Source organism: Lagenorhynchus albirostris, chromosome 9 (assembly GCF_949774975.1).
Source record: "Lagenorhynchus albirostris chromosome 9, mLagAlb1.1, whole genome shotgun sequence".
Taxonomy (NCBI): Eukaryota; Metazoa; Chordata; class Mammalia; order Artiodactyla; family Delphinidae; genus Lagenorhynchus; species Lagenorhynchus albirostris.
The window spans coordinates 12,806,868-12,833,928 of record NC_083103.1 but is presented as its reverse complement, the minus strand read 5'-3'; the positions used below and the strand labels follow the sequence as shown (position 1 = coordinate 12,833,928).

Genomic DNA, 27,061 nt, shown 5'->3' with positions numbered 1-27,061 from the left:
GGAGTGTGGACTCAAAGCCCAGCCCTGACCTACAACTTGATAGCTGGATGCCCCCAATAAGTTACTATCCTCCCCCTGAGGTTCCTAACCTCAAGTTTCCTTGTCTACAAAATGGTACGGATGAAACCATCTCTCTCTTCCTCTCTCTCATTCCCTCCCTTCCTCTCCTTTTCGTTTCTCTCTCTCACTCCCCACACCTCCCATCCAAAACGTGAAGTCTAACAGCTCGTTTCTGTCATTACACTGTAATTCAGCATACTTTCTTATCAAGAAAAACTGTATGATGAACTTTTAAGCAAAAATTCACTGGTCAAATTAAGAACCAGAATAATGACAAAAATAATAAATATGTTTTGGACTAAATGAGGGAAAAGGGCACTGGGTTGAGGCTACAATTAGAGATTTCTTTCAGAGCCAGGCCACACCCGCTAATGACTAAAATATTTGATTACCTTAATTACCCTGGCTACACAACAAGAAGTGCTGGTGGTCATGAAATTCCAGAATATTAAAAACTCAGCCACATTTTCATTATAGCATTCTCTACTGTGTTGAAGTCAAGACAGCAAAAGACTGCCAACAGCATTTCCACTTTAACTTTCTGGTAAGACAGAAAGAAAAATTAACATTGGAGCCAAATTCTCCATTTTTAAATATGGTAAATTCTTCGAGGAAAAAGTATCTGTGGGTATAAGAAACTGAAAACATTTCTGTATACCTTATTAGAAAATATGCATTTATGCTTTGCTTAAAAGGTATAAAAAAAACACCTCAAGCTAATAATCTTAAATGTTTACCTGTTACTACCTTTCAAGCAGTTAGGAAAGAAGAAAAGTGAAATAAAAGCTGAAGCACTTACTGAAGGGACATTAAATGACTGGCATATTGAGCAACAATGACATCCAAGAAATGGACCTTAAAAAAAATTCTTTTTTGGTACGTGTAATTAATAATTACCAAAATAATGTTGGTTTTGAATCCAAAACTCACTTCTGTGTAAATGAACCTACTCTAAACAATGACAAAAACAGTCACAAATGCACCATAAAAAATACAAAATAGCTTGCCTATCTGGCTTTTGATTTTATTTTTTAAATATTTTGAGGCCTCTTTGATACTCTTTAGCTCACCATCATCTCATCTTATTAGGCACGCTATAAAATACTTTAAGCTGAATATAGCATTTATCATCCTTCCCTCTCAGCTGTTAAAGGACTAGCTTGTTCCAAATACGGCATTATCTTTTCAAAGTTCTAGAGTTTAGGCATGACATAATTCTTCTAACGAATTATCTGCCTTGTCATGACTGACAAGCATGACTTAAACGGAGATAAACAGGCTAATGAAAAACATTCCGGTCTGATTTTCAATTGCTAATTTATAAGGGGAGAAAAATAAAGCTTATAGCTTTAAAATGGGAAAGCCATGTAAAACTATCTTCTCTTTGAAGTCAGGCAGTGGGGTTTTTGCTAACTAGATAGGTAACCCCCACCTGAGGGAAGAGGCAGAGGGCACCTGCCCAGGATGCTGTAGAAGGGATTCCTCCACTGGGTAGAAAATTCCCCTGCATGACCTCTAAGGTCTTTTCCTAACCTCAGAAACTGATACTTGGTTTCTGAAAAGTAGAGGCATGGCAAATGTGATGTGTGGGCAGAGACAGCAGAACCGTCCTGGAAAATGAGAAGATCTGGGATGGCATCCTGCTTCTGCTTCTATGTGAACTTAAGTAACACATTTCACTTCCCTCATTTGGAAAATGAAAGGTTTAGAGAAGAAAATGAAGGTCCTAACATTCGGAGCCTATGGCTTCTTCCTATGCCTGCCTTGGCCACCCACCACCTTCCCACTACTGCACCTTACCATAATTAGGCAGCTTTTTAAAGCATCTAATTAATGGAACACAGAAACTTTAACTTTCTATTTCTGGCTTGTTGCAAATGTGCAACAGCATTTTACCAAGGAGTAGTTAATGCCACACAGTTCTTGATATACTGGCTTTTCTTTGAACCCCAGTGACAGTTACACAGTGACAAGTTGTAAGCAAGGAGGTTGTTACCATGGGGACCCACGAGGATTCCTGGGGGTGGATCCAGCAGGCTTTTTTTTCTTTTGGTCAGAGCATTTTTTTAATTTTTGGCTGCGTTGGGTCTTTGTTGCTGTGCGCGGGCTTTCTCTAGTTGCAGCGAGTGGGGGCTACTCTTCGTTGCGGTGCACGGGCTTCTCATTGCGATGGCTTCTCTTGTTGCAGAGCATGGGCTCTAGGCGCCTGGGCTCAGGAGCTGTGGCTCGTGGGCTCTAGGGCACAGGCTCAGTAGTTGTGGCGCATGGGTTTATTTGCTCCGCGGCATGTGGGATCTTCGCGGACCAGGGCTCGAACCCATGTCCCCTGAATTGGCAGGAGGATTCTTAACCATTGCGCCACCAGGGAAGCCCGGTCAGAGCATTTTTTGATGGTCTGGATCTAGCAATCCAGAAAGCCTGATCTAATTTTTCTTCAGCAAGCTGCCTTCAAGAAATATAGCAGGTCCAAAAGGGTTATTTTTAAGTAGTTTCCCAATCCCAGCACCACAATCTATAACCCACATTAGTTCAGTAGTTTGCAAGCTTAAAAAAAAAAAAAAAAAAAAAAGGACTTGTAAATGCATCACACAGAGGCTATTAAACAAAAATGGCATATGATAAAAACAATATAATAAACCTGGTGTCTTTCCATGATTATTTCCCATATAGTATACAATTCTGAAGAAATATTAACTGTTTTAGTGACTCTCTTGCAAGAGTTAAATGTATTCCAAGTTTTAATCTCCCTATTCATAAAAACAATTAAATAAATACAGCTCAATAAAGTTTCAGTGACCTACGTATGCTTCCAGATCGTGATACAGCATAAATTATATTCAGTATTTTCCTATCAAGACTTCAAAGTTCTCCAAAGCAAGTTTCTACTCAAGAAATTTCAGCTTCCCTACATGATTATGTCAGAAACATATCACACAAAATAATTATAATAAATAAAACTGATTATAAAATAAATCACACTGATTAGACCAGAACAGAGTTTAAATTGCAAGTCTTGCCTCCAAAATTGCTGTGTATGGACAAAGGGGATGTAATTCAGGGAGATGAACTGTCACTCCCAGCTAAACGTGTGCTGGCACTCAGCTCCCCTGAGACCCATTCTGTTAGAAGATACCTTAAGAAAGCAGATCATTTACAAGTCTAATCTGTGGATCTGGTTTGTTAAGAGAAGTGGAGCAGTCAGAATTCAAAAGAAAACATTCCTCTATGTCTTACTTAGCCCAGAGCAAAGTTACACCAGACAAATTAACATTAATAAATAAAAATAGAACTTGATTTCACAGTAATAATCTAAAACTTCAGCTTTCCTAGGCCTGATAACAACAATAACTTGAGAGCTAGAAAGCAGCTGGAACAAAGCTCAAGAAGTGTCTCTGTGCTCATAAAAATCTTCCCCTGATCTCAAACTAATAATTACTGAAAACCCTAAATATAAATGCCACTAAGATAAAACGTGTTGAAACCAGATTCATAACCGTACTATAAAAGTAAAACACAAATTCACAAGTCTAAAGAGAAAAAAAAATGGACCTAAGGAGACAAGATATACTGTCAGCTAAAGGTAAACAACAGACATCAAGATATTCCACAGAGGGACTTCCCTGGTGGCGCAGTGGTTAAGAATCTGCCTGCCAACGCAGGGGACACAGGTTCGAGCCCTGGTCCGGGAAGATCCCACATGCCGTGGAGCAACTAAACCCATGCGCCACAACTACTGAGCTGCGCTCTAGAGCCCGCGAGCCACAACTACTGAAGCTCATGCACCTAGAACCTGTGCTCCACAACAAGAGAAGCCACTGCAATGAGAAGCCCTCGCACCTCAAAGAAGAGTAGCCCCCCTTGTGGCAACTAGAGAAAGCCCTCGTGAAGCATCGAAGACCCAACACAGCCAAAAATAAACAAACAGACAAACAGATAGATAAATAGATAAAAAAAAAAAGAGAGCTAGAAACTTCTCCTTCCAAAGCAGGGGCTGCGTGTTCTATTCCTAACTCTGGTTGGGGAGCTAAGATCTCACATGCCTCAAGGCCAAAAAAACAAAACAGAAGCAATATTGTAACAAATTCAATGAAAACTTTAAAATTGGTCCACATCAAAAAAAAGATATTCCATAGAAATATTGTATCTGGTTTTCATATATTTACTCACCTAAGCTTTCCTGTAGCAGGTCCCAAAGAGTTATTTTTAAGTAGTTTTCCAATCCCATCACCACAATCTATAACCCAAATTAGTTCAGTAAAGAAGTTTGCAAGCTTAAAAAAAAAAAATTGGACTTGTAAATGCATGCAGACGCTATTAAACAAAAACGGCATATGATAAAAATCATAATGATATAATAAATATGGTGTCTTTTCATGATTATTTCCCATAAACTTTAAATAGGAAGTGCAGAGGACAAGCCCCGAGCATAGTTTTGTCACTTTAGTTTAATATTAGACAATCTAAGAGACTCAGGGCACAGGACATGAGAAGAGGCAAACTCTTGGGTGCTTTATTTGTTTTTACTACTGGTTTACAATTTCCTTGATTTTATTTTTAAATGCATGTCTTGGCCCAGAAAAGCAAGAGAGCATAGACTGCCAGTAGTATCAGATTCTCCTTTTCTTATTTTCTGGAGCTACAGAAAACAGAGCCAGAATCAGGGTTGTCTAGGAGCCTTCTGATTTTGTCCAGGCAATATACAATATGAGGTTTTAAGATACATGAAGGCTTTTACAGTACAAATCTTAGCCAACTTAATGTCTTTGAATGGAAAGCTGCTTACATTTTATTCCCCAGAAAACTCCTTGGAGCTTTAAAGTACTGATTATTTTCAAAAGACAATGATTTGAAGAAATGGATTCACAGAATTTCAATTTTAAAAGTTTTCTTCCTATTCCTAGTCCTTAGTACTGAACTGTCTCAAAACAAAAAATTAAGTGCCACTCAACGTATAGTACTCAACAAATATTTATCAATTACTTACTTTGTGCAAGGGCCCCATACCAGTAAACACTGTGGACTGTAAAAACATATAACTTCTTCCATGAACAGCCCTTGGGTCAATACTATACACACACTACAGTACAGTACAAAGGCATAACATTGTTTAGGTTTATTTTCTCAACAATTTGACCTCCCATGTAAAATAACGACTTCCAGCTTTTTCTACCCTGCAAATCTATTCCTTCCTAGTAGTATACAAATCCACATTTCTTTTTAATTCCTGTTTTAATATTACAGAGAAATTTTACATTTCTCTGGAATACAGTCTTTCAACTTAACAGAAACCAAATGATCACAAGAAGAAAAAAAATCAAATTAGAAGCATTAAACTGTCCTTCTCAGAGCTTCCCTCTCTCCCTCATTAACATTTCTCAAAGAGAAAAACACCACTGTGATGCTCCTATTACAGATCATTCATGAAGTTACTAACTGAGCTGAGACCAGACAGACTCCATCAACTGGGCACACAGCCATTCACCATTACCCTTTGTTTAAAGTCTCAACTGCCGTTCAACCCACATTATTGTGTTCCACTCAAGTCCATCAACTTTTTTTTAAGAGGAAACAATCAGGAAACAAGCAAATGTGCTACTTTAGAAATGAAGAAAGGACCTAATTCACATGCCTCACAAAATTCTTTATAAATGATGGCTCGCTTTAAATTTCCTACCTGAAATAGTATTATTACTTTATTATCAGTCTTACATGCCTAAAAATAACTAGTTGTACACAGATAATCATTAGAAACTTGTTTTAAAAAAAACCCAACCCTCATTCTTGAGCTGGCAAAGCACCAGAGAGAAGCACTCTGTGCACCAAAAGGGAGAACACAGATGAATGTCTACACTACAGATGGAGAAGCCAAAACCCCAAGCAGCCTAAGCCTGAGGGTGAGGAGGCTGCTGGGGGAAAAGGGCAATCTTCCAAAGAGCCATGATCCCAGGCTTGACTGTTCTAAAATTCAAATCAATTTAAGAAATGTTGGGCAGAGTTCTGCACTAAGCATTTTATTAAAAGCTCTTTTGGTTTTAATTAAGAGAACTTCCTCCAAACTAGCTTAAGCAAAAAAAAAAAAAAAAATGGCATTAATTGAAAAGATATTGGAGTATCTCATGGAACCCAAAGGCAGAAAGTACAACAGGGCCACACCTGCAAAGCCTTTCTGCACCCAGGCTTCTATTCTGCATGTGCTTCTAGTCTGCCTCTCTCTCCAGAGCTACATTTCTCATCAATGCTTCTTCCTGGATAAATGTACTTAATTCTCCCTCCCTGCAGACTGACCTTCACTGCTTCCACATGTATTAAGCCTGAACTTGGCTGCGCCCCAGGATCTGAGTCTATATGTTTCAAGTTCTCTGAATAGAGGTGATCTGTTTGTTCCCTAACGACACGATTCTCAGTTCCAATCTCAAATACCTAGAAGAAACTGATGTGCCCAGCTTGGGCCATGGCCCACTGAACTGTTACAAGAAGGGCTAGATCACAGAGTATAATTAGGGTAGGGACTGCATGCCTGACTCCTTAAAAGATATATAATACACTAAATAAGCAATAAGGCAATCTCCATCCTCAAGAAAACCTTAAAATCTCACTGAAATGAAAAAAAAATCTTAACACTAAATAACATCCTATGATACAGTATTAGAATGAATGGACATGAAAAGCTTCATGACAAAGATTAGCTAGGCACTAAATGACAAACATAAATTGAACCATGAGCAGGGAAGGGCTGAAGAACACAAAATGCAATGCCTGCTCCTCTTGCTCTGGCCATAAATCTAAGAATTATGGACCTAAGGAATACATAGTCTTTTTACCACATAAACAGCTTCCAGTGAAATATCCTAGTTGGAAGCCTGCTATAAGGTTTAAAATGACTATATAACCACAAAGCAGTACTGTTTCAATGTGCAAGAATAACCAGCTCGCTGATGAATGTCAGTCATACATTTTCAAGGTGCTTGTCACCACCACCCTGACTTCCTTTCACTCCCTGGACCCCCTAAGACTCTTGATCAGACAGCAGCGTTCAGAATCAGGCAGGCAGCCAGCAGGGACAGCAAAGGTGTTTCTCCCTGGTAATATCCTACCCAACCTAGCATGGTTAAGTTAGCAACATCATGCAGACAACTCATGCAAGAGAGAAACACCAGCTAAACTATGTAATAGTAGGTGGGGGGGGGGGCCGGACTGGAGCAGAAAAGAATGTTTCCCACACACAAAAGCTACAAGCACAAAAAAACTGGGAAAAGCCTACAGTAAATTATCTGTACAAAACAGAAACTAGCAAAAACTGAACAGATGTCCAAATAATACTGGGTTAAAAAAGACAGTCTACTCACAGTAGACAATTAGTTACCCCACATTATCACCAAAATATCACACATTCCCACAGACTCTGCAAGAGCTTGCTTCAATCTCACAGGAAACAAAAAGGTAAAAAGAACAATGAGAAAGTGGTGACAGTTTCTAATTTAGTGATTCCTTTGCTAAAAAGTAGCAATGTTATGTAAATGAAAACTACTGACCTATCAAAATTAAAAGTATAACACTATAAAATTAAACGGCTTTAGAACCAAAAATCTTCATTTTGTATAATCCCCAAACTAAAGACGTTTCCCAATTTGGGAACATAATTTCAGTGGAGTTTCAACATGGCGGGGGAGGGGGGGCCGGGGGGGCGGGAGTGATTTTAACGCCATTGTCAAAGCTGAACATAGCTATGGAGGTCATAAAGTTAGTGAACAGTTCTTTCTAAAGCTACACTCCTAACCTATGAACACATCCCCAAAGTAGCATATTAAAATCAATTAAGTGAGATCTCACTGCAGCCTCTAAACCAGAACTCACCATTCCTCTTCATATTTGCTGCCAAATTTTCTAAGTGGAGGAAAAGAAAAATCAAAACGTTACAATCCATAAGCTGTTCTGAAAGTGAGTCCATTTCTTGTAAAGCGGGGAAAAGGTTGGCTGACTGAGGGTCACATCAGAACTTCACAAAGCTCTAAGAGTTAAAATGCTTTAAATCATTTATTAAGATATTTTATACTCAGTCTCCCCTAACTAGGCTTTCTTATCTCTTGAGCACAAAGTCTAATTTTAATGTAACTTTTATGAATTTCATGTTCTCTGTATAAAAATTTAAAAACAATGGCAAGTATGAAGAAAAAAAAGTTGCTCATGCCCCAATGCTCAGAGAAAATTTTGGTATTTATCCTTCTAGCCTGTGAGATAACGTTTTTAGAAGAATTAAAGATTTCCTTAGCAGAAAGAATGTGTTAATAAGTCAATGTGCAGTTTATGATGAATATAAAACATTCTTGAAATTTTTTACAGGTCTGGAACTCAAAGAAGTTAAAAATAAACAAATTTATGCTCGTAGCTTCCATAGCATAGCAGAGGTTAAAAAAGTAACTACAAAACACAGGAATTCCCTGGCGGTCCAGTGGTTAAGACTTGGCGCTTTCACTGCAGCGGGCCCGGTTCGAACCCTGGCTGGGGAGCTAATATCCCGCAAGCTGCGTGGTGAGGCCAAAAGAAACCAAACCAAAACAAAAAGAACCCTACAGAACAGCTATGCTGATTAATTCTGTAAGGAAACCAGTACTTCAAGGAGATTCTAAAGCCAATTTCATGACAAGGACAAGTTACAATTACAAAGATCTCATCAAGAAAACTGTCTTTATCAAATTACAAAGCTCAGATAAAGATTCTTGATACAATATAGTTTACAAAGTAAATAGCTAAAACTGATTAACTCTTTCATCTACATTACAACTCTAAATATTAGAGCCCACCCTCTCTCCAAGCCTAAAACTAGTTACCTATAACTAGGAAGAGACCTAGGTATCCCTACAGCAAATCCAATAATACATTCATCTGTATTTTTCAGTTTCCTATGAACATCGAAGACTCCCTATCAACAAACTCCCACATGAAGTGTAGACAGTGAAGATGAAATCTAGGAAACCACATTACCTGAGCATTCCACAGGGATCAACGAGCTTAAAGGTTCTATGGGAAAGGACACTCTTCATAGCAAAACAATTCAGATGCACGAACTGGACTTCAGGAAACAATCTTATCCCTAAGCCACAATGGACAAAGGAAAATGCAAAACAAAATACACCTAAAAGGGGAAAGGAAAGGAACACTGACAGTAGCTACTGTCTATGTACGGCACTGCTACTCATTTTAACAGTGTCTCTGATTTGGTTGAACTGCATTACTGACCCAAGAGATAAGTAGCAGGCCCATTTTTACGGATGAAAAAAGGAAATAGCATTATCAACACTGTGCCTGGCACTATTCAGTGCCTAGCTTAAGTTATCTCAATTAATTCTCACATTACATTCCAAGTTGGTTATCTCCATTTTAAAGATGGGAAAAAAGACTCAGAAATGTTAAGGTCACTCAGTGATATTACCAATTTTTAAGACCAAAGGTTGGAGCTGTCAAACTTACCCTCCCAAGCAATGCCTATAAACCCCAGTCAAGTCACATCATTCTTTCAAACCACAGGTTTCAAAACAATTTTAAGAACTCGAAAATCCTAGAATCAACTCTCAATTATGGGAAGACTAATTCTGTAGGTTTTGTTCAAAATTTCTGGTTTTGGAATATAGCCAATATTTAAGAATAACTATAAATGGGGTATAACCTTTAAAAAATTGTGAACCACTATGCTGTACACCTGAAACTTATATAATTTTGTGAATCAACTATACCCCAATAAAAAAATTAGCATAAAAATTTTTCTTGTTTCTATTTTACTTGCTCTTTGACCATTTCAGAATGCCACAGCACAGTGTGCAGGTAAATACAGGATTATATTAATAGCAACCAACTAGCAGAATCTGTGTAAGTTCCACTCAGAAAGCCTACATAGAAAGTTAATTCTTGTTTCAGAAGTATAGTGAGGGGCTTCCCTGGTGGCGCAGTGGTTGAGAGTCTGCCTGCCGATGCAGGGAACGCGGGTTCGTGGCTAGGCCCGTGAGCCATGGCCGCTGAGCCTGCGTGTCCGGAGTCTGTGCTCTGCAACGGGAGAGGCCACAACAGTGAGAGGCCCGCGTACCGCAAAAAAAAAAAAAAAAAAAGTATAGTGAAATACTTGAACTTCCATGATACATTCTACTTTTAATTACCAAAAATAATCAAGAATCAAGGAATAATTCTGGACAAAAGAATGGTTCACGTTGTTTGAAAAAGAGGTATACAGGGACTTCCCTGGTGGCGCAGTGGTTAAGAATCCGCCTACCAATGCAGGGGACATGGGTTCGATCCCTGATCCAGGAAGATCTCACATGCCGCGGAGCAACTACACCTGTGTACCACAACTACTGAAGCCTGCACGCCACAATAAGAGAAGCCACCTCACCACAACGAGAAGCCCATGCAACCGCAACAAAGAGTAGCTCCCACTCGCCGCAACTAGAGAAAGCCTGCATGCAGCAACGAAAACCCAACGTAGCAAAAAAAAAAAAGAAAGAGAGGTATATAAATCCTCCCTAACACTAAAATAAAATCCCATGTGCTAAGTACTGTGAGGCCTGTAATACAGTAAGTCCCCTACGTACGAACCTTCAAGTTGCGAACTTTCAAAGATGCAAACGTGCCCCTGTATGCCAGCTGTTGTACTCTACCACTGTACTCTTCAAGGTGCTGTACTGAAAGATTAAAAATGTTCTTTGTGTTTGTTTTTTATGCATTGTGTGAAAAGTATTATAAACCTATTACAGTACAGTACTGTATAGCTGATTGTGTTAGCTGGGTACCTAGGGTAACTTTGTTAGACTTACGACCAGACTGGACTTACGAATACGCTCTCAGAATGGAACTCGTTCGTATGTAGGGAATTTACTATACTTGTTTGGGACAAAAGGGTTAACCAAATAAAACTTTCAGTTCATCCCATGTCCCAAGGATTAATATTAAACTCCCTTTATTACTTACTGGGGAGGAGGAAAATGGGAGTTGGAGGCTAGGTCCAAAAAGCAAAGAGAAGAAAAGTAGACAATCAAGCAGCTCAAAATCAGTTATGAACCTCCAAAAAATTAAGTAAAAGCTCACCTTAAGAAGATAGCCTTGAGGGGCTTCCCTGGTGGCGCAGTAGTTGAGAATCCGCCTGCCAATGCAGGGGACACGGGTTCAATCCCTGGTCCGGGAAGATCCCACATGCCCGAAGCAACTAGGCCTATGTGCCACAACTACTGAGCCTGTGCACCACAACTACTGAGCCCATGTGCTGCAACTACTAAAGCCCACGTGCCTAGAGCCCGTGCTCCCCAAGAGAAGCCCACGCACCACAATGAAGAGTAGCCTCCGCTCGCCCCAACTAGAGAAAACCCACGTGCAGCAACAAAGACCCAACACAGCCAAAAGTAAATAAATAAATTTATAAAAAAAAAAAGAGAAGAAAGCCTTTCATGCATGAGAATACTCTGAATATACTGAAACAAACTGGGAGGCTTATGATAACCTTCAAAATGCTCTTACCCTCAAAGTATTCGTTATTAATTCTAAGCAGGCCATTAAATGCCAGGTTTATAAACTTTATACAATATGGAATACCTGGATATCATTCCACCCCTCTAACAAAAAATATATTAATTATACAGCAAAAGCTGTATAATACTCATATATTAATTATACAGCAAAAGCAGAAACTTGCCTATACCTTCTCTTTATGTGACACTTCTTCCGTACATAATCTGTATTTTGAAAATGACTAGAAATTATCATTAGATTAGAAATTAGAAATGATGCTGTTAACCGTGATCTGCGTTACTGTTACATCCTTTTTTTTTTTTTTTTTTGCGGTACGTGGGCCTCTCACTGTTGTGGCCTATCCCGTTGCGGAGCACAGGCTCCGGACACACAGGCTCAGCGGCCATGGCTCACGGGCCTAGCCACTCCGCGGCATGTGGGATCTTCCCAGACCAGGGCACGAACCCGCGTCCCCTGCATCAGCAGGCAGACTTTCAACCACTGTGCCACCAGGGAAGCCCTGTTACATACTTTTAAGCACACTGATACGTTTGAATTTTTCCAGAGATTTGAGCATGTCAGTGGACATCCCCCAGTAATTGGCAATCCACATGAAGAGCATGAATTCTAAACCAATTCAAGAGCCTTTATGGAGCACCAAGAGAGGGCAAGATACCAAGATGAAAGAGTCATCCCTGACCTCAATAAGGAGAGAAATTCAACCACAAAAAGGAACGAAGTCCTGATACGTGCCACACGTGGACAAACCTTGAAAACACTAAGTTTTTCACTAAGTGAAATACGCCAGACACAAAAGGACAAATATGATTCCAATTACATGAAATATCCAGAATAGGCAAATTCACAGGGACAGACAGCAGACCAGAGGTTACCAGGGGCTAGGAGGAGGGAGCAATGGATGGTTATTACTTAATGGTTACAGAGTTTCTGTTTGGGGCGAAGAAAACTTCAATTTTCCAAACAGAGGAGCGGTGATGACTACACAACACTGTGAACATACTTAATGACACTGAATTGTACTTTTTTTTTTTTGGTACTCTTAAAAATGGTTAAAATGGGGGAGTTCCTTGGTGGCCTCGTGGTTAGGATTCCAGGCTTTCACTGTCGTGGCCCGGGTTCAACCCCTGGTTGGGGGAACTGAGATCCTGCAAGCCGAGCAGCATGGCACAGCCAAACAAACAAACAATAAAAAGGGTTAAAATGACCTTAACCTAAAACTATAAAACTCCTAGAAGCTTAACAGAGTATAAGCTTCAGGGCACTGGACTAAGCAGTGGTTTCTTGGATAAGGCACCAAAAGCAAAAACAGACAAAGGAGACTCCATCAAACTTAAAATTCTGTACATCAAAGGACACAACAGAGTGAAATGGCATGGGAGAAACTATGTGTAAATCATATATATCTATTAAGGGGTTAATATTCAGAATATTTAAAGTACCACAACTCACAAGAACGACAACAACAAAAATCTGATTTTTAAAAATGGGCAAAGGGGGCTTCCCTGGTGGTGCTAAGAATCCGCCTGCCAATGCAGGGGTCACAGGTTCGAGCCCTGGTCCAGGAAGATTCCACATGCCGCTGAGCAACTAAGCTCGTGCGCCACAACTACTGAGCCTGTGCTCTAGAGCCTGCAAGCCACAACTACTGAGCCCACGTACCACAATTACTGAAGCCCGTACACCTAGAGGCCATGCTCCGCAACAAGAGAAGCCACCGCAATGAGAAGCCCGCGCACTGCAACAAAGAGTAGCCCCCGCTCACCGCAACTAGAGAAAGCCGGTGCACAGCAGCAAAGACCCAATGCAGCCCCCCCAAAAAAAAATTAAAAATGGGCAAAAGACTTCTATAGGCATTTCTGCAAAGCTGACATACAAATGGCCATCAAGCATATGAAAAAATGTTCAACATCGTTAGTCAGAGAAATGCAGATCAAAACCACGAGACATCACCTCACACCCATTAGGACCGTTACTATTAAAGAAGAAGAAAAGGGAATTCCATGGCAGTCCAGTGGTTAGGACTCCGAGTTTCCACTGCAGGGGGTATGGGTTTGATCCCTGGTTGGGGAACAAAGATCCTGCATGTCACGTGGCGCGGCCAAAAAAAAAAAACAGAAGAAGAAACAAACAAAACAAATGTTGGTGAGGATGCGGAGATATTAGAATCCTTGTGCACTGTTGGTGGTGTTGTGAAATAGTAGGATCATTATGGAAAACAGTATGGAGGTTCCTCAAAAAATTAAAAATAGAACCACCATATGATCGATCAATTCACTTCTGAATATTATCCAAAAGAACTGAAAGAAGGGGGACTTCCTTGGTGGTCCAGCAGTTAAGACTCCACGCTTCCAATGCAGAGGGGCCCGGGTTCGATCCCTGGTCAGGGAACTAGATCCCACATGCATGCCGCAACTAAAGATCCGCACACTGCAACTAAGACCTGGAGCAGCCTAATTAAATAAATACTAAAAAAAAAAGAAAGAAGAATTGAAAGAAGGGTCTCAAAGAGATATCTGCACACCCATATTCATAGCAGCACTAGTCACAATGGTCAAAAGGTACAAACAACTTGTGTTCATCAACAGATAAATGGATAAACAAAATGTGGTATATACATACAATAGAATATTATTCAGCCTTTTAAAGGAAAGAAATCCTGTCACATGCTACAACATGGATGAACCTTAAAGATACAGTAAGTGAAATGAGCCAGTCACAAAAAGCCAAATACTGTTGTGAATCCACTCATACCTGAAAGTAGTCAAATTCATAGAAGCAGTTAAGTAGAATGGTAGTTATGAGAGGCTGGGGTGGGAGGAAGGAGAAAATGGGAGTTGTTTAATGGGTATAGAGTTTCAGATTTAGAAGATGAAAAGGTTCTGGAGATCTGTTTCCCATTAATATGAATGTACTTAATGCTACAAAACTATACACTCAAAAATAATTAAGATGCTAAATTTTAGGTTATGTGTTTTTTACATTAAAAAATGTAAATATTAAAAAATGGTTAAAATAGAAAATTGTTATATATATTTTACAATTTTTTAAAATTAATAATGCAATATACCAAAAACCGTTGAAGTGCATGGTATGTGAATTATATCTCAATAAAGCTGTTAAAAAAAAAAAGGCAGAGGACACAGAGTTTCACCAAATCCAGTGAGCTTCACTCACTGGTTTACAGAAAACAGAGCAATTTGTTGGAAGTACCCAAAGCCTTGAGCAGAGGAGCCTATGCTCCTACTTCCTCCAACTTCTTCACCCTGGCCTCCAGGTGACAGCTCTTCTCTTTCCCTTTCCAAAGCACACCACCACCACCTTGTAACTTTCCAGTTCCTTATTACATCTGGCCTCACAGGAAAATTAAGTTAAAGAAGCTGCAGTGGCAGTCACAGGAGGGGGCATGGAATTCACGACTCACACTCCACGTTTAGCAGCAGAGCCCAAATATTTAAAAAAAAAAAAAATCACACAGTAGACGTACAATAAACGTTAGGTCTCTGCCCTTCCTCTCCTCTTCTTCAAGCCCAGCATGTTTAAAACAGCAAATTCTCTGCTCCCATGCTGGGATATCCACTGGCCTAACTCATATGTGCTGGAGCTTAAACACAGGGCATCATTTAAAATGTGGTTGTCAATGCCTATCACCTACTACTAAACTTAAAAACATATCACAAAACTGTAACTAGGATAAGCGTATTTTGTTAAAATAATAAACATTTCTACAGCATATAAAAAGGATAATAAGATAAAGACCACAAATATTAACAATCACCTCTGAGTGGTGGGACTAAAGGTGAGTTTCTCTCTTTTTTCTGGCTTATCTGCATTTTTAATAATGAATCTGTTACTTCTGTAATAACAAAAATAACTGGAAATCTTCAGAAAAATACATCATTCTGGCTCAAAATTTCACTACCTCTTATACTACAGACACTTTCACACATTACTGCACTGAAGCTGAATTGGCACCATGTGAAACAGACACGATTTCCTCCATTTTGCAGATGAGAATGAGCTGAGGCTCAAAACAGTGACTTGGTCAAAGTTTTATAGCTAGTAACAGACCAAGGATTACAATTCAGGCCTTCAACTCCAAGCCTGGGGCCCTTTCCATTCCATCACATCTTAAAGGGCAATTTGCATTATTTTTCATGATATTGTATTAAAAAAAAACAAAAACAAAAAAACCCTATGTTGAAACTGTTTTAAGTGCACCTGCTACATAATCTTGGGCAAATAACCTTGGGAGCCTCAGTTTCCTCATCTGAAAAGTGAAGTGGTTGGAAAAGATATTCTATCTCACCAGCTAATCTAGCCTCACCAGCTAATGGATTTTAAGTCTAGATACCATCTGAGGAGAAAATAACCCCGTGGGCAAAAATGAATGGTTGGAGAGAAGTTGAGGCCTATGCTCTGGGCCAAGGGCCATTCTTAATGGAAACAGGTGGTGGACAGTCAAGACGAAAGAACCGCTGGGGAAACCATAAACTTCCAGGTTAAAACAACAGCTGAAAGTTCCTGCTTCGCTTTCCTAACAGCAACGCTTCAATCCTGGCTAACTCATGATTAGAAACCACATACTGTAAGTAAAGCTAGAAGAATATAAAAACACGGGGGGAGGGGAGGGACCTGTAGCAATAGTTTATGCACGCTATGGTAACTGGATGATTTTCCAAGTGGACTCATTAATGTTAAAACAGAAAAAACCCTTGGTGGTTCTCAGAGACGACTCTTCCTCAGCAAAAATTTAAGGAGAAACTGAAAACTGCGTACCGCTCTGAGAGATGCCACACTTGTGGAAAAGAGCCAACCCAACACTTGTGGAAAAGGGCCAACCCAACACTTGTGGAAAAGGTGAAAGAATGAAATTAAAACCTCTTCGATCTACAGAGAATCAAAGAAAGCGAAGAGACCTTTCTTAAGGGTGAAGTTCCTGTAAACGATTCATCGGGTACCTATTACCTCTTACACTGCAGACATTATAAAGCACTCCACACTATCGGACACTATTACACAGCCTTCTCCCTCGAAGGTAATAAAACTGCAGCATTAACTTTGCTGGCGAGAAAAAGATTCCATTTTGCTAAAGCAGGCTCCGACCAAAATCGCACCACCTTCCCCTCAACTATGGGGATGAGCCTAAACCAAGGAGAAGCTACTTAAGAGCCAGTGCAACCGTCTTAGAGAATTAAAACAACATCCTGCTCCGAGGACCACAACCAAGACACCAGCGGCTTTAAATCCAAAACCAGGTCCTTAGCGAAAAAAGCTCCTCACCGTGCTCTCCGCGTTCCCGGGTGCGAGAATCCAGCCCCGCTACTAGGCCATAACTGGTGAGCACCTGACGTGGGGGGGAGGGCGAGCCAAGGCCCTAGCGGATGTGGGACGAGGAAAGGGGGGCTCTCGAAGCTCCTGAGGAGAAACGCAGCCCTCCAGAGGCGGGGGTCCTGGGGACCCCCCCCAAGAGTAAGCACCAAGAACACGTGGGGCGACAGGAGCAGGGAAGGGGTGTCCGGAGCAGGCAGCCTGTGTCTGGCACGGCGGCCGGAAAAAGGAGAACGGAGCTCTCAGAGCCCGGAGAATGAAGGCAAAGGGCGCGGAGAGAGGAGCAAGGCCACGAGGAGGGCGGGTCTCCCTGGGCGCGGGGGGACGCGCCAGGCCGGCGCGGCGGGACGCGGGTAGGAGATCGCTGACCTGCCTCCGAGGCGCGGGGAACCAGGAACGGGCGCGCCCAAAGGGCCCTGTGACCCGCGGCCGCCCGGACCGGACCCGCCCCGCGGCGCCTCCCTCCTGCCCCTTTCCCTCCCTCGCTCCCTCCCTCCCACCCGCGGCCCGTTATCCCGCGGCCGCCGCACTCACCAGCGGCTGCACCTGAGCCCGCCGCTGCCTCAGCTGCTGCCTGCGCCTTCGCAGCCGCCGCCGCCGCCTCCTCACTGCTGAGGCCGAGTCCCGGGGGAGCCTCCGCGTCCCGCCGCCGCCGCCGCCGCTGCCGCCGCCCGAGCAGAACACCCCAAAATGGCGGCACTTCCGGCACCTACCACCGGCGGGGAGGGCCGACAAGGAGGGGGAGGGCGGCTTGAGGGAACGTACCACCGTGGTGCGGCCGGCAGCGCCGATCTGAGCGGAGCAATGCTCAGGGGCGGGTCGAGCGCCCGGCGCTGCAGCGCCCTCTCGGGCTGGGGAGTGGAGAAGCAGCTCCGCAGGAGCCCCCGGAGCCTCGGGCGGAACCCTCAGCTCAAGGAGCGGCAAGGGCACATCTCTTTGTCTCGGAGCTCTGCTGGTGGAGGAAGACCCCCGGCCTGAGACCCTGAAGTTCTCGGCTCTCCACAGGAGTTCTGGATGAACTAGTGGGCAAGGATCTCTACTTGGCACTGAATATGCGCATAATAAAATATTAGATGAATGAATGAATGAGTGAATGGGATGGTGCTTGGCCCGCGCTGGGCACATGACACACCCTCCTTTCTACCCCAGCAGATAAGCAACAGGATCCAGGCCTTCCTTCTCTGCTGAGATGTGGAATGTAAGTGTATTGCAAGCTTTCAGAGTTAGGGGAATGCTTTCTAGCAGCATGATCAGCTGTGTGAACTCACAACCTTGCAAAAATCCTTGCAGCGCCCGGAAGCTCATAAGGGTTCTGTTAAGAGACTGATGTTCCAGCCCTAACCTGCTTCTCCCCCGACTAAAAAAAAAAAAAAAAAAAAAAATTCAATAACCCAGGTTAGGTCCCTGAAGACCTCCTTCAGAGTGACCCAGGAATCCCAGGATCTAGGTGGATGCAAACAGTACAGTAGTTTGTTCGTTCGTTTAAAAGGTCATTTATTCCACAAGTTCTACACCTTGTGGGACAGTAAAATGCAGATAGAGAAAGGAAACTTACTTCAGGGACCTTTTGGCCCCAAACATACAAATAACTCATGGGTTTGCAAATGATTTCTCTGTAACATCTGGCTTCCCAGAGCAAATAATTCTTCTATCCACAAATACTGATTATACCCAACCTTACCACAAAACAATAAGTGGACTCCCAAGCAGAAGCCTCAAAGGCTTTCCCATGTATTGGAAGCATCTCTTTCCCCCGTGGGGGGAAAAAAACACTAACCACAGTGTTTCTGGTACCATATAAATCTGAACAATTAGCCCCTAAATTGTACACTATCATATTCCTTAGTTGTACGGTGTAGTTTATCATTTTATATACATTTGTAATATTGATATATGATCTTGTTCTTGTTAATAGTTTTATGTGTAATTTACTGAAAACATCTTACATTTATAGACCATTATAGCTTATAGAATGTTGTCACATACATTACCACAATTAATTTTATATTTGTCTCCCAGCTGCTGTAGATGGTAGAAACCTTTTTTTTTTTTTTTTTTTTTTTTCTGTACGCGGGCCTCTCACCGCTGTGGCCTCTTCAGTTGCAGAGCACAGGCTCCGGATGCGCAGGCTCAGTGACCATGGCCCACGGCCCAGCCGCTCCACGGCATGTGGGATCTTCCCGGACCGGGGCACGAACCCGTGTCCCCTGCATCGGCAGGCGGAATCTCAACCACTGCGCCACCAGGGAAGCCCTGGTAGAAACCTTTTAAGCAGAGAATCTGTCCCGTTCTTTTTTGTGCCATAGAATCATCCAGATATCCATGTGGTTCACCTCCTCACCTCCTTCAGGTCTTGACTTAAATGTCACCTTCTCAGTTGGGCCTTCCCTGACCACCCTATTTAAAGTTACACACACATACACCTGTGTTTCCAGTCCCTCTTTGCCACTTTGTTTCTATCCAAAGCACTTATCACCATCTAACATAGTATATTTTGTACTTCATATTTTACATATTTTATTTGTAGTCTTCTCACACCAGAAGGTAAACTCTATGGGGATAGGGATCTTTTCTGTTTTATATTCTCCGGGCCTAAAATAATACCATGTAGGTGCTCAATAAATACTGGGGTTTTTTTGAATTTGATTTCCATATATTGTGAAATGATTACCACAATAAGTTTAATTAACATCCATTATCTCATACAGCTACTTTTTTCCCTTGTGATGAGAATCTCAAGATCTACTCTGTTAACAACTTTCAAATATATCGTAAAGCTATGTTAACTATTGTCATCATGTCGTACATTACATCCCTAGTATTCATTTATCTTATAACAATAAGTTTGTACCTTTTGACTACCTTCATCCAACTCCCCAATTCATCAATAAATATTGTTGAATTAATGAATAGACATATCTTGGTGCTGAGTATGAAAAAAGAGAATGAATTGTTTAGCATGCAGAAACTTCCTGCAACCTACCATGAGCTAAATGAGAGCGGGGACCACACCTGTCTTCTTATCCTCTTGTCTCTCCAATGCTTTTCACAGTGTCCAGCTCAACAGATATTTCTCAAAGGGCGACCAGTAACCTTCCTGATTTTACCTGCCCCTTGACTTAGGGCCACTCCTTGCAGGGCACTAGTGTCATTCTTGCATCTAGTTACCAAGGAAGGCCAGAGTCCATTACCCCAGAGTCGGGTGGAAGAACAATTACATGAAGAACACAGATTCTTCTAACTTCAAAGGGCTTCCCAATATAGACAAAACACTAAACAGTCCAAATACAAAAAAGCCTGATGTGAGATATAAACGAGTATGAAAAGCTTCCTGCTTCATTTTTTGCCTTCCAAATTGATTAAGATTTGTTTTTAAAAATGTTAACAAGGGTTCAGAGAAGCAAGCCTTTTCCAAGTGCTGGTGGGAGTAAAATTCAGATAGTCTGTTTGGAGGAATTTGAAAGTTTACATATCTTTCTAGGAGCTTTTCTTAAGAAAATAATCAGGATAAGAGCAGGGATGTACTAGTACTTCCCTGGTGGTCCAGTGGTTAAGACTTGGACGCTCCCAATGCAGGGGCATGGGTTCCAACCCTGATCAGGGAACTAAGATCCCACACACCACACCATGCAGCAAAAAAAAAAAAAAAAAGCAGAGATGTACTGATGTATCATGGATCATAACATTGTTGGAATAGCATAAAATCTGATAAAAAAGTATATACTTGATATACTTTATCAAGTATATCAAACACTTGATAAAGTATATGATATAGCCATAGCCTAGAATATTATATATTTTTTCAAATAATGATACAGAAAAATATTTAATTGTGGGCAAATATTCATGACACATGCTTAGTGAATAAAGCAGGTAACAAATTAACAGGTACAGAACAATCCCATTTTTGTTAGAGAATCTGTTCGTTGAAAGAGACAAAACCCAGAAAGAATATTAAAATATTAACAGTGCATCCTCATCATCACTCGGTATTATCAGTCCTTTAATTTTAGTCATTCTGGTAGAAGTGGAGTGATACTTTACTGTGGTTTAAATTTCTCTTTCCAGACTTCTCTGGTGGTGCAGTGGTTAAGAATCCGCCTGCCAATGCAGGGGACACGGGTTTGAGCCCGGATCCGGGAAAATCCCACATGCCACGGCGCAACTAAACCCATGCGCCACAACTACTGAGCCTGTGCTCTAGAGCCCGCGAGCCACAACTACTGAAGCTCATGCACCTAGAGCTCCTGCTCCGCAACAAGAGAAGCCACTGCAATGAGAAGCCTGTGCACCGCATTGAAGAGTAGCCCCCGCTCACCGCAAGTACAGTAAAGCCGGAGTGCAGCAACAAAGACCCAAAGCAGCCAAAAATAAATAAATAAACAAACTTATATAAAAAAATTGTAGGGGCTTCCCTGGTGGCGCAGTGGTTGAGAGTCCACCTGCCGATGCAGGGGACGCGGGTTCGCGCCCCGGTCTGGGAAGATCTCACATGCTGCGGAGCTTCTGGGCCCGTGAGCCATGGCCGCTGAGCCTGCGCGTCCGGAGCCTGTGCTCCGCAACGGGAGAGGCCACAACAGTGAGAGGCCCGCGTACAGAAAAAAAAAAAAAAAAAAAAAAAAAAAAAATTAATGGAAAAGAAAACTGGAAGAAAAAACAAATGTATTTGAGGTGGTAGGATTATGCTACTTTCCTGTATTTTCCAGTTGTTATGAATATGTATTACTTTTATAAGGCGATAAACCTTTTTAAAAAGCACAAGATGCACGTTTCAGAGTACTATTTAAATATAAATAATAAGCATTACAACTATTCCTCTCGTCTATTTGCAGGTTGTGGGTTTTATATTTAAGTTTATCATAATATGTTTAATATTAATATATTTTCATAAATAGTGTAGATAACATTGATATATTTCACTCCACACATGCACACACACACACACACACACACACACACACACACATAGTGATTACAGTTTGTGCAGGAGGAGGCAGCCATGAATTCAGGCAGATGGGGGATAGGTTGGGAAGGAAGGGCCAGATGAACCCAGGTCCCCTGTTTGTCCAGGATCAGGGCCTCTCCAACAAGCCTCTCTACTTAAAAGCTCAAAGTCCCTTCCAGTCTCTCCTTCAGGGCTACCCCTACCAGAGAGTCTCCTTGTCATGTCTCCCCTTTGGTGGGTCACACCCTCACCTGGGATAACAGTCCCCTCCCTCTGGCCGGTAGTTGGGGAAGGTGTCACAGGCCCACTGGCCATTGGCCAGGGCCCCGCCTCCCTCGGTCGGGGTCATAGTTTCACACGCAGGGGTCAGAGACCTCCTCACCTGGAGTCACAGCCCCCTCCCTCGGGAGGGGGGGTCAATGGCACAGGCAGCGATCACAGTTTCACACGCGGCAAACTCACAACCTTGGACCGAGGACGCGCCCTCCCTCGTCAGGGGTCCCAGTTTCCCGCCCGGGAAGCCCTGGTCCCTCCCCCGAGGCCGGCGGCCCCTCCTCCCGAGACATGGTGCCGGTCCCACGGGGCCCAGGCTCTCCCGAAGTGTCCGTGGGGGCCGGGCCCGAGGTCTCGGTGCTCAAGAGGCCCGCGCCGGCCGTGTCGCCTTCGCTGGAGGCCGCGGACGACTCGCAGTCCTCGGCCTCGTCGCTCTTCTGGCCCTCCTCGCGGCCGCCCCCCGCGAGCCCGGGAGTGGGCAGGTCGTCGCTGCGCCGGGCCGGGTAGGGCAGGATGGCGGCCGGCACGTTGCTGGAGGCCGGCCTGGCCCGGGTGCTCTTCTACCCGACGCTGCTGTACACACTGTTCCGCGGGAAGATGCCGGGCCCGGCGCACCGCGACTGGTACAACCGTATCGACAACACGGTGCTGCTGGGCGCGCTGCCGCTGCGGAACATGACTCGTCGGGTGAGCCGGGCCGGGAGGCCGGGCCGCGCCGGGGCTGGGAGCCAGGCGAGCGCCGCCCGGGCCTCGGCGGCCCTTTCTGAGCCCCCTCTTTGCCTCGGCAGCTGGTACAGGACGAGAACGTGCGAGGGCTCATCACCATGAACGAGGAGTATGAGACGAGGTTCCTGTGCAACTCCCCAAAGGTGAGGCGCCGGGTCCCGTGGGCAGAACTGGGGCCGAGGCGCCCCGCCGGCCTCGCCCACCACACAGGGCCTGGCGAGCCGGAGGAGGTTGGGGGAGGGGGTGCTGTAGGTGACCTTGCCGCAGAGACAGGCGTCCCAGGCTTTTTTGCCTCCTCAGGGAGGATCTGGCCCTCTAAGCTTAAATGGCTGCGGCTGGGGGTAGAAATTAATTGTGAAATAAAAACTGATGTGAAAGGCATTTAAAAGTAGAGTTGACAAACTTAGATTATTCCTTTGTGCACAAATGTATTCTTAATGTCGGTAACTCAAATCAGTAACCAGAACTGAAAGGCAACTTTTCTATGGCTTGCTTTCATTCATTTGACACTTACTCAGCACTAAGTATGGATCAGACACTGTTAGATATTCAAGATGAAGGTCCTATAAACTGTAAAAAGAAAAGCTACGGCCAATCCCTAGTAAATTTATCATAAAACAACCCATTGCAAAAACTGCATAGGGTTCATTTGGTTTTGATTTGAGGGAATTTTATATATATGTTAGAGATGATAGTGGAACTCCAAAGCACTGTCATAAATAAAGTTCAGGCCTAAATCATAATTTTCATTAGATGTGAATGCTTATTTGTGGAACTGTTCATAATGGTTATTAGATGTTGCCCTATCTTTACAGTGTTTGACTTCTATTAGCACTGCACAATTATTTTCTTGTTTACTGTACTGATAGAGCCTAATGAACATGCCGTTATTTCAACTGTAGATTTTTTTGAAATCTTAAAAAAATTGTGACTCACATTTAAAATATATTGATCAGTGATGGCATACATTTTTAAAGAATGGGTAACAGTTCCTTGGATTTCCCACAGTATTTTGCCACAAGACCTCAGGAGTTATTAGCCAAAATGGTGAATGTTCCTTAACGTGGTCCATCCTGCGAAGCAAGTCACAGAAAGTGCTCGTCTCTGGGTGTGAGGCAATTGACATTTGTGAGCAGCTATCTTATCCCACTAGCCTAATCTCCAAGGCAGTGGTTCTCACATTTTAATATGCCTAAGAATTACCTGGCAGTCTTGTTAAACTAGCAGATTCCTAGGTACAACCCCCAGAGATTCTGACTCAGGAACTTTAGGGTGGGGTCCCAGGAATCTGAACATTTAGCAAGCTCCCTAGGTGTTTCTGACATAATTGATGTATAAGCCCCATGCTGCCAGATTTTGCTGTTTTTTGTTAATTTCATGAGCTGTATAAAATATTGACCCTCGTTCGGAGTCATAAGTTTCTGGTTTGCTAAAGTGATTAATATCAAGAGTAGCTGGAGCCTACCTGAAGTCTTAAGGCAAAATAAAAAAGTTGCCCAGTTTGCCAGAGGCCTTATTTCTCCTGTTTATTCTTTTCTTCCTCCTAAGTGATAATATTGCACTAACAAAAGTAGGTGCATTATTTAATTTTAAAATAACTGTTTTCTACCACATACCCTCTCAAAAAAAGTGGTAAAAAAGAGGAGGCTTATGGACAGAGAAACAGAAAGTTCTTGCAAAACATAGTAGTCCAGCCTCGCAGCTGGATCATGCGAAAATAGTTACACAGCTTTTGTAGATGAATTTTATACAGCTCGTACTTTGTAGCTAAAGATTCAAATACTTTAGCTTTGGTACTAAAGCTCCTAATGGTACTTTAAGAACACTTTAAATCTTGGACATAATCCTAACTCAGCAGCATTGCTGTTGTGTGATGAAAGACCAGCCATGTAGGTCAGCCATTTTAAAGACATTTCTGAAAGAAGTTTCTTTTTAGGCAAACAGTAAACAGTATATTCACATTGTAGTAAACCGTGAAGCTTCCTTGTTGTTTCGCTGCCTCTTGGGAGCCCATCTTCCTACCATTCACATCAGGCTTTTTTCATTTTCTTTTCTATGCTGGTGGACCTCGTTCCAGGAGTGGAAGAATGCAGGAGTCGAGCAGCTGTGGCTCAGCACGATAGACATGACCGGAGTCCCAACCTTGGCTAACCTCCAGAAAGGAGTCCAGTTTGCTCTCAAGTACCAGTCGCTAGGCCAGTCTGTCTACGTACATTGTAAGGCTGGGCGTTCCAGAAGTGCCACTATGGTGGCAGCATATCTGATTCAGGTAGAAAAGGTCTTTCTGGACCGGTCCCCTTTACAGCAGATCTCCAGTCTACTGGCAGACCTTGCTAGGAGCCATGTTCCCAATTTCAGGCTGTTGGGAGGTGGAAAGCACCTGAACTTTGCAGACAGGCTGACCTTTGGCTTTCTCACCAGCCAGCTGTGTGACCTTAGGCAAAAGTGGCTTCCCCTCTCCATTGCTCAATTTCCTCAAACTAAATGTGTTGTGAAGCTTGAATGAGAATGTATGTCAAGCACTGACCTAGAACGAGCACTCAAAAAATGGAGTTGCAAAGGATGCTAATACCAGCAAAAGGCTAGAAACACTTGTTATAAACATGTCAGGAAATCTAGTTCTGTAGATAATAGTGCTGATCACTTGCAGCTCTATAGGACTCACGTTTCTTTAAGTATTTCAGAGTAAAGTTCTGGACATTAATTTCTAGAAACAGTGGCTCCAACAGAATTTTGCCTATCAATTTGTTATGATCGGCAGGTGGGATGCTTTTAAAAACATTTAGAAGCCAGTACTCTAGTCCATCCTTTCCTGTTACAAACCCCCGGCTCATTTTTGTTACCTGTGAGGCCCCTGCAGAGCATTTACTAAGTAATGTAGATAGTTTAAGGAAAAAGGAAATGTAAAGATAAACAGCCTGGCCTTGTGTTACTGTGGACTGGTGAATATATGATTTAACAATACTAAAGCTTTGGTCATTAGGACTCTGTTTTGCTGGAAACTGGGTGTCAGGAGATATTTTGGGCAAAGTGAGAATTGAACCAGCAGGCTAAAAATCTATACTTTCTTGGTTCTATTGAGTTCTAAACCAGTAAGTATCCTGAGGACACAAAGATAGCCCTCCTAGTTAAATTTTAAAAGTACTCTTTTCTAGACATGGTGACAAGTTGCATAGAAACATCAACTGTGTAGTCTTTCCAGGAAACTCTTGTAACCAACAGCCTAGCTCAGAGAGGACATCTAGTAGGCCTATGCCCGCTTGAATTTAGGATCTCAGCTTCATGTGTTCAACCTTCTATTTCCAGGGTTTGGCAGAATAAAAATTAGATAGAAAGACTGATTTGGGTCCCCCCCTTTACCTCCCCCAGCCTATTGCATATAATTGTGGGACTTTGACTGAAGGGGTTAAAGTGCTCTCCCACTTATAATATGTGGGGCATAGCTTTTAACTCCCTGCAAAGTGGAATTTTTAAAAAAATGAAATTCTGAGAGCCCTTTAGCACTTGTTATTGGGTCAAGGACACTTTAACACCTGGTCCTTTCTTTGTCTGATTTCCCAACCCTGCACTTCAGGTGTACAACTGGACTCCAGAGGAGGCCGTAAGAGCCATCACCAAAATCCGGTCACACATCTACATCAGACCTGGCCAGCTGGAAGTTCTCAGAGAGTTCCACAGGGTGATCACTGCAGGAGCAGCAAAGAATGAGACTTGTCACACATCGCAGATATGAAGTACATGGATTAGAAAGAACTCAGGACAACCCTGGCTTGCTACAGAATAAGAATGTTTAACAGGACCAAAGGGGCTTAAGCCCAAACTTGACGTAATAGAAACGTGCTAAGTAATGGTTAATTTCACTCCCTGTGTCTTGTTTCGTTTTCTTGAAATAACACTGTTGTGTGACTAGGAAGATTTAGTGTGGCTTCTATTCATGGGGCCTGGGGATATGGGACAGGAATAAGGGTTTATTTCCAAAGGTCCAAGAAATCTGTCGTGCACCTGATGTTGTGCCTAATGATATTTACCCCCATAACTCAAAGACGTTTAACACTAGGAAAAGAGAAGAGAAATACTCAGCTATGGCTCTTTGCCACTGTCAGAATCCTAATTCACTGGCCCTATGGGGCTCTCCTCACTTGGAGCAGTCATCCTGTATGCAGACAAGGAAGTATGGGATTCAATCAGTATTGTGACTGACTTAGAAATGTGTGGGTA

The 27,061-nt window shown here is 42.6% G+C and overlaps 2 protein-coding genes across 8 annotated transcripts in view; one reads left to right on the top strand and one right to left on the bottom strand.

The window, feature by feature from the left end:
- The window catches only part of CELF1 (CUGBP Elav-like family member 1), a 71,876-nt gene extending 54,297 nt beyond the window's left edge, over nt 1-17,579 (bottom strand). For all 7 annotated transcript variants that reach the window (XM_060159160.1, XM_060159161.1, XM_060159162.1 and 4 more), the window contains exon 1: nt 17,434-17,579. The gene's annotated coding sequence lies outside the window, so the exon portion shown is untranslated. The remainder of the gene's footprint in view (nt 1-17,433) is intronic.
- Nucleotides 17,580-22,274: 4,695 nt separating this feature from the next.
- Nucleotides 22,275-26,703, top strand: PTPMT1 (protein tyrosine phosphatase mitochondrial 1). Its single transcript, XM_060159156.1, is given in 4 exon segments — nt 22,275-22,804; nt 22,906-22,986; nt 24,921-25,112; nt 26,418-26,703. Coding segments are annotated over 4 exon segments (828 nt in total). The 5' UTR covers nt 22,275-22,408; the 3' UTR covers nt 26,577-26,703.
- The last annotated feature ends 358 nt before the right edge of the window (nt 26,704-27,061 follow it).